This window comes from Haplochromis burtoni, unplaced genomic scaffold, assembly GCF_018398535.1.
Source record: "Haplochromis burtoni strain Fernald_Lab_line unplaced genomic scaffold, NCSU_Asbu1 Contig_150, whole genome shotgun sequence".
NCBI lineage: Eukaryota > Metazoa > Chordata > Actinopteri > Cichliformes > Cichlidae > Haplochromis > Haplochromis burtoni.
The window spans coordinates 999242-1007543 of NW_024582511.1; the positions used below are offsets into that span (position 1 = coordinate 999242).

Genomic DNA, 8302 nt, shown 5'->3' on the forward strand with positions numbered 1-8302 from the left:
ACAGGTTTTCGCTTGGGCAGCGGTTGCCCTTCTCTCCTGGATCGGCTGGAGCTTTCTTTAGGTGCCTTTCCAGCTTTGACAAAAGTCCAGCTGGGATAACCACATTTACTCAGGGCCTTCTTGATGTGGTGTTCTTCTGCCTCCCTGGCCGCTGTGTCAGTGGGGATGGTGTTCGCTCTGTGTTGTACCATCCTGATGACACCCAGTTTGTGCTCCAGTGGATGATGAGAGTCAAACCTTAAATACTGATCCGTATGTGTAGGTTTTTCGGTACACGTCAGCTTTTAGATGTCCCAAATTACTGATGGAAATTTCACAGTCTAAGAAGGCTAACCTGCCACTTTTCATATCCTCCCTGGTGACGGTGTCGGTCCACCGAGTTAATGTGATCCGTGAAATGTAGTATGTCCTGAGATTTGATTTTCACCCAGGTGTCATCCACATATCTGAACCAATGGCTTGGTGGTGTTCCAGGGTAGGATAGCAAAGCCATCTTTTCCACTTCTTCCATGTACAAATTGGCCACGATGGGTGAAACTGGGGAGCCCATGGCACACCCATGTTTCTGCCTGTAGAACTGACCCTTGTATGTGAAGTAGGTGGAATGAAGACACAGTTCCAAAAGCAAACACACTTGGTCGATGCTGAGAGTGGTCCTGTTGCTGAGGTTGGTGTCATCCTGTAATATCTTACGGACTACCTCCAACGCTTCCGTGACTGGGATGCAAGTGAAGAAAGATGTAATGTCGTACGAGACCATGGTTTCATCTGACTCCATAATAACATTTCTCACCTTCTCAACAACTGGATGTGGTGTTCAGAGCTGCCCACCAGCGGGTTGAGGATCGAAGCCAGAAACTTGGAGATGTTATAGGTGACCAAGTTGATCATGCAGACAATCGGTCTTAAAGGTGCACCCTGTTTATGTATTTTCGGTAAACCATACAGACTTGGTGTAGACTCCCCTGGGTATAGCCTGTGGTGCGAGGTCCGGTCAATAGCCTTGTCTTGTTCTAACTGCTTCAGACAGTCTATCACCCTCTTCCTGTAACCACTTACTTGGTCTCGTTTCAGGGGCTCATAAGTATTTTCGTCACTGAGTTGTGACAAAATTTTCTCATGATAGCCTTTCTGGTTTAGCAGTACTGTGCACCTACCCTTGTCTGCTGGAAGGATGATAATGTTGTTGTCATCACTAAGTGATGTGAGTGCCTTGCTCTCCTCCATGGTGATGTTGGATGCTGGGGGCTTTGCATTGCTGAGACAGGCCGAAACTTTCGTCCGTAGTTGCTCTGCTTCCACTTCTGCAATATTGTTGTTACGAATTGCTGTTTCTGTGGCTGCGATCAGCTCCACTAGCGGGATTTGTCTCGGTGTGACAGCAAAATTCAACCCTTTAGCAAGGATGTTTTTCTCTGTTTGGGTGAGCTGTCTGTCAGACAAATTCTTCACCCACTTATCCACATCCTCGGTGTCGCATCCTTGTCTCTTCTGGTCACCGAGGACACTCTCCATATTTTGTGGTGGTTTCCGACGTACAACAAGTAAGTCAAACTTCCTTTGTTGCCTGGTCTTAGACTTCTTGTGCTGTGCTAGACGAGCCATTTATAAGATTGGGGGAACCTGCAGTCAGCTGAGACTGAAGAAGTCACTTGGATGAGTGACGAAACTTTTCTCCCACAAAACGCTACGTCCAGATGAACAGAATCAACTTTTGGAGAAAGGTCAATAAAGTTCAAATATGGCCCATTAAATGTGACTTTTGGGAAACAATGTGTAGTTCTCACACAGAAAAGAAGCTTCAAACCAGCTGATAAAAAGAGGAGACAAGAGCAAAAACCCACAAAAGGCCGATAATCCACTGCGATCGTGACGAGTCCACTTAGGCGTCAGTTACATCCACAAAGAGAACAGTGCAGCGTAGGCGAAAAGGTACAAATCCGCTCCCCAAAAAAGTGACCTACCGAGGACGAGGAGGGACAAAAACAAAAAAAAAGATCCCAGAGGAACCAAAGATGATTAACTCCTCGTTATTCGGGAAAATTTCTCCAACCAAAAAATATTTCTTTAATCAGGTTCTTGTTTTTTGATTCTCCTCGATGGGAACTTGTACGAAGTGAAACATGAAGCAAAAAAAGCAGTTCACAACCACCACAGGCAAGGAGGGAAGAGAAAAAATCCTCAGAACTGAAGCAGAGACAGAAAAAGCTTGAGAACTGAATCGGTTTTCTTTTTGTAAATTCAAGGAGGAAAAAAAAAAGAAGCTTTAGATGCTCTTTGTGTCTTTAGTTTTGTCTTAAGGCAGTCTTTTATGTCCGGCCCCCCTCTCCGGCTGGGTGCTTGACGACGCTCCACCTACAAGAGGATAGATACGGACGTCTTACACCTCAGGTAACGCAACGTAGATATCACATTCCATGCAAAATGTCTCAGAAATGAGAAAAAAATGCCAAAAAACGTAGGAGTAATTGAAAGCTGGTTGAAGGAAAAATGATGCTTAAAAAAGGAAGCTAATTAAAAAAAAATGTGGGGGCAAAATACGCAAAATGAATTCACTGATCAGTTTGAAAATATCTTTAAAAAAAATAAGTGCACCATTCATAAACTCACATGGCCACAGTTATATACAGCTGTTAAAAAAAGACCAAATCATTGAGTCTCGCTGGTCACATTGGATTCAGTCAAACAACCGTTTTGGTACGAACAGAAATTCAGAAACAGAACTACATGTTTTATAAATCAAGACACGAATATATAAGATTATGTGAACTTTGTTCATTTAGTCAGCCATGGCAGTTTGAGACAGGCTAATTGGATAAGCTAGCTTCCGATTTCATTTAAAAGTTTAATTCCTGTTAACGAGCAGTTTAAATGAAGTAATAATAATAATAAAACTATCTTGAGCCGAGGTTTGCAAAAGCTCACGTTAACGTTTGCTAATTGTTCTGTCATTGTTGGCCTGAGTCAGCTGGACTAAGTTCGGTTTTGCACATTTTTGTCAGGCCAGGTTCTGCATGAACGCACACGTATGCCTTGCACCCTCAGTCATTTAAATGATTACACTATTACTGGCAGCTTGTGAGTCTTTGTCTTTGAATTTTCCGTACAAAGAAATATTGAAGATTCATAGAAATGCACTTTTGCATCATTGTTCTAAACGTCGTCACCTTAGAAGGTGTGGATAAAACAGGAATTTGGGCAAAGGCTGCTGAAGCTCTCCATGCTCTCATGGCTGTTTATTCTTTTGCACTCAGGGTGTTTGATTATTGTCACTCTGGTGTAGCCCATGTCTACAGCTCTGATCCAAATACCCCTCCAAACATTTCTGCTGCTTTACATGCAGTGTTTGTGCAAGCATACATGCTGATCCTCATTACTGATACCTCAGGCACCTGTGGATACAGTGACAGAAAGAGGTCTCACAGAGCCACAGCTCACTTGCATTGCAGTTGTTAGCTAGCCATGTGGACAGGCTGTTTACAGGTGTGACTCTGGAGCCCCTCCTACAGCACTGCTCGTGCCGTTATGTCTTTATAATTATCTACAACTAATTCTGCGTATTTCTACATAAAGCTACTTTCGGCCGCTCCCTCACTGACAAAGGACCGCCACAGCGGAAAGCTCCACGTTTGATGCCGGATGTCCTTCCTGATACAACCCCAAAGGAATCTGATCTCCTGCTGGGAGATCGCTTTTTAAGCGAATGTGTAAACCACCGCACTATACGCACTTCTGCACAGGGTTCTTACTGTATATACTTTACAATCAACTGTCATAATAATTATGATAATCATAATAAAAACATGCAAAATAAAAAACATGTAACTTATAATCCAACTTATAATCACTTTTATTGTAAATGTGGTAGTTGAAGTTCATTGGATTGCTTTAATTTTACATGCAAACTACACAATCACCTGAGATTGCTCTGCTTGAGAGTGGCCTATCACCAAAGGTCCATTCAGGCTCAATATTAAGGCACTTCTAATGCCATCAAAAGTGAATATAAAGGCTCATAAATGGAATTAGATACAGCTAACATCTCTGCAGTAAGTTCATTGTTGTTTGAGGTGAATAACCTCAGACGGCCGTCTGGAGGTCAACGCGCAAAAAATCTCTTCTTGTTCAACCTGAATGCGCCTCAATAGTCTGCTACAGTCGCAGTATTATGAATATTTAATTCAATACACTGTGGGTGTGTGTTTATGTGTCAAGGCATTAGTGACCTTCAAGTAATGAATCGGGCTGAATCAAGTTGTACAATGAACCTGGAGGAACGTATAGACCCACACGTGCACACATACTTGCACACACACGTGCACACGCACACGCTGCAGCAATTGGCTGCAGTGTGCTGTGATCTGGCATTGACTTTAGATTTTAACAGTAGTGAAGTGCGATATTTAAGCATGTATCCATGGCCAGAGGTGCTGCTGCACTTTTCAGGGATTACAGTCTCTAAGTAAGGTCTTCCTCATCTCTCTCTTTTTCTTTTTATTCTATTTTTCTTGCTCTGTACATTTTTCGTCTTTTCCTAAAGCTCCCCCTCTGGATTGTTAGCTCTTCTTCACCTCACGCGCTCCTTTCTTTTCCTCGATCTTCCTGCTCTTTCCTCTGCGTCCCTTCTTATTAATACATTCTCCTCCTCGAATTAAGGAGGAAGTCTCCCTGTTCCTCCTCTTGAATTCTGCCTCCTCGTCCTCCTCCCTACCATCATGGCAGCATCTGTTCATAATGAAAGACACAGTTGGACATCGTTCTCGTTTAGCGCCTCCTCCACGCTACCTGCTCCAGAGGTTACCTCCCGCCGGGCGCGTTTGTTAGACATCATCAGCACTTCCCAGCAACCTTCCCTCCCTTCCTCCCTGCCACCTTCTCCTCCTCCAGATGTCATTGATCTAGAAGTGGGTCACAACAGCGCTGAATCAAAGCTAGGTTACAAAAGGCTCCGAGGCAGATACTGTATGTAATTTTAGCATGGGTTAACATTTATGCGGGAGAATGCGAAATGCTACGAGTGTTGTTTGGAGCATAGAGACTGAAGCCTGAAGACCTGACAGGTGCTGAAAGGTGCAGAAGATCTTGGCCTTTAAGCCGCATAAGTCTATAAATAGGACTTTAATTTGGAATGTGTAGCTCTAAATCAGGCAGGTTGGTCTTTTAGCTTAACATGTAACTCTGTTCTTTATAAATTAATCGTGGAATCCTAGACTGAAAAATTCATAATCGTACACCGAGCTCAGAATCAGTCAATAAAAATATTATTAGAATTTACTAAATGGCCTAAAACAGATCAACTGTTTTTTATATTTCCCTGTTATGTTCTGTTCAAAGTGAATTTCAGTCTATGCAAAGGTATGAATCATGACCAGTAGAATTTTGTGGCAAAGTGTCTAAAATGACCCACAAAACACACAAAATATTTCTCTTCTGCAAGTAATAAAGCCTTAAGGACATTTTAAAATCATAATTAAAAACGTTCAAGTGATTAAAACATATTAATAAAAAAAGCTTGGATGTTCATTCTCAATCTTTGCATATTGGCCTTAAAATACTCTAAATTCACAGGTAGCCTTCTGTTTTGAAACCATCTGAACAAGAAGGTTGTGAAAGGCGATAAAAGCTAACAGGAAGCTACCGGTACTCATTACTGAACCTTGTGTTTAAAAGACGAGCATTTAAAGGACAGCTGCCATTTTTTTTAATCTTTTTATCAAAGCTATAAAAGGACAGTTTCAAAACTGGATGCTTGTACAAAACTACACGTTGCTCAATAATAATGCAACATGCAATGTGTGCAGATGATCTTTAGCAGCGTGGTTTGAAAAATCTGCCCGTGGAAAGTAACAGAAAGCCACTTGTCCTCACTTCATTTAAAGTGCCCTTTAGCAAGGCTCTTAAACTCAAACTACAGCAGAGGAGGTGCTCAATGGTCATCAGACTGTGGCTGTACTGGAGCCACAAAACTGGATGCGCCGCATACACATCAGCCACCCTGACCTAATATGTCTCCTTTACACTTTTGGAGTGGCCCTCCAATCAGAGAACCAAAGGGGTTATGGAAAGGGGGAAAAAAAATCACCCAGTGAGTAAGATGTCATTAAACATAAAAAAAAAAATGATAGAAGAGCAGAAATTAGATTTAAAAAAAAATGAGTATCCACTAGAAATTCATCTGGGAAAACAACAAATTAAAATGAATTCAAAATAAAATACGAATACATCACAGTCAGGAGGAGAAACTCCCTTTAACAGAAAGGAAAAGTCATCTGCAGTGACACGTTTACTTTGAGAGAGTCCAGCTCAGAACTTTAGCCTCAGTTTTTTTATCCTTATATTGCAGTTATCATAAGATAAAGTTATCAATGAGATAAAATTGGACGTTTCTTTCCTTCTACTCAAACATTTCAGGTACAAACAAAAGAAAACAGTAGAACTGAATAAGCTCTTCAAAGTAGACTATTTTCACAAAATCATTATGATTTACAAGGTTTGTTTGATGGAAGATCCATCCAAGTTGATATACCGTGCTCACAATAAAGTAACGCACAGTTCCATTAGGGATAAATACCGCAGCGGGACTGTGTCACAGCCTCTAATCAGGCTGTTGAACCGCAAAGTGAAAGTGAAATTTCTGTCCTCCAGTTTGGTGCAGACTAAGCATGCAGCACTTTATGAGTTTATAAAGTCAAGATAGTTGCCCTTGCTGCTTACTGTGGATAAATTGAGTTTCATTGAGCAAACAAACACCAAGGTTCTGTTCACAGAGAGAGGTTATGAAGCCTTAAGTCAATCCATCTGTTCAAAGAGCAAGTTAAAAACACAAAACTCTCTCGAGCATTTCAACACCAGCCTTCCTCTGAGAACAAAGCTTCAAACAGTCAAACATTCAAACCTCGACTAAAGGCTATTGAAAATATTCCAGAGAGGAGAGCTGTGCATTTTTGCTTTTGTTCTTTAACTTTGAGTTGTTAACCAGAAGGACAAAAAGGCCCGGCAATTGAAGCTCTAAATAAAATTAGAAAGATTCCTGCCATGACTTGGAAAAATCCAACAGCAGAAAGCTGAAAGTCAAAGACCAGGTGTCATAGTTATAAATGTTATAAATATGTTTTCTGGCCTTCCAGCAAATTGTGAGAAATGAATTTCTGAGAACGAGCACATGCCACTCAGCAAACACCTCCGCAGTCCTCTTGTTTGCTTTACTCGGAAAAAGATACGGAACAATATCGGCATTCTGTCCTACCCTGCTCTAATAAAAGCTGTGAAAATGATAAATATGTGTTTATCCTTCAAGGATGACTTACAATTATATGTTTTTACCAAGAGCTACTTTGTATGCAGTCAGTGCGCACAGGTGTTTGTTTCCTCTTTTCTTTGTTTTCTTTTCAACATGAAGACATGGTTCCTGTTTCAGTAAAGGAGGTCAGAGGTCAATGTGCAGCGAGAGCAGGCAGGAGGTCACTTTCAAAAACAGAAAGAACAAAACAAGCGGCGGATGACTCCATCGAGTGCTGCACACGGAGCCGTTTCTATCCCACAACTGTGGCAAATGTATGAACAACATCCAGTTTGATTAATCTACAAAATAATCCAAATGTAAAACCAGTTTGGCTTCAGAGGTTTAATCCCACTCAGTTTTTTTATTTGCATATGAAAAAGTGTCGAAAATAGCAAATGTGGAGAATTTTCTGCTTCCAGATGTTTTCAGTCTTTATGCTAAACTAAGATAATCCCTGCTAGCTCTAGTTTATAACACACAAAAATCACCCTTGGCTAAAACTAGAACTTAATGACTTTATTACTGTAAATAAAACAGAAAACAATGATTTGCATGTCATTTAAACCCCACGGTTATTATACGAGCAACATCAATAAGCTGGGTAATCTGCCAGCATCTCTGTTAACAGCTGCTGGCTGGTGCAGGAGTTCAGCTGCTGAGCAGTTTGGGGTCTTCTTTGTAGTATTCTTATTTTATTAATACAGCAAATGTTATCAGTATTGACAGGTCTGGACTGCAGGTAGTAGTTTAGTAGCTGAGGTAGTACTACAAAGGCATGATGTTTAAAAAAAAACAAACATGTTTTAGGATCATAGAGCTTAAATAAGCAAAGCTTTCCTGAAGAAAACATCGTCATCTGGATGTTACTCCAAAGCCAGTTTATATCAGTCAGCATTAACGATGCCTCCACAAATCACCCGGTCACACCAGTATACAGTGGGGCAAAAAAGTATTTAGTCAGCCACCGATTGTGCAAGTTCCCCCACCTAAAATGATGACAGAGGTCAGTAATTTGCACCA

The 8302-nt window shown here is 41.2% G+C and overlaps 1 protein-coding gene across 2 annotated transcripts in view; it reads right to left on the reverse strand.

Moving 5' to 3' along the window:
• The window catches only part of LOC102309231 (protocadherin-1), a 225868-nt gene that overhangs the window by 59944 nt on the left and 157622 nt on the right, over positions 1-8302 (reverse strand). Inside the window, exon 5 of one of the 2 annotated variants that reach the window (XM_014336689.2) lies at positions 638-2355. The exons of the other annotated variant lie outside the window; for it this stretch is intronic. Coding sequence (XP_014192175.1) covers positions 2297-2355 — 59 coding nt within the window. The 3' untranslated portion in view covers positions 638-2296. Of the gene's footprint in view, positions 1-637; positions 2356-8302 lie in introns of those variants that run through there. 2 annotated transcript variants of the gene reach the window in all.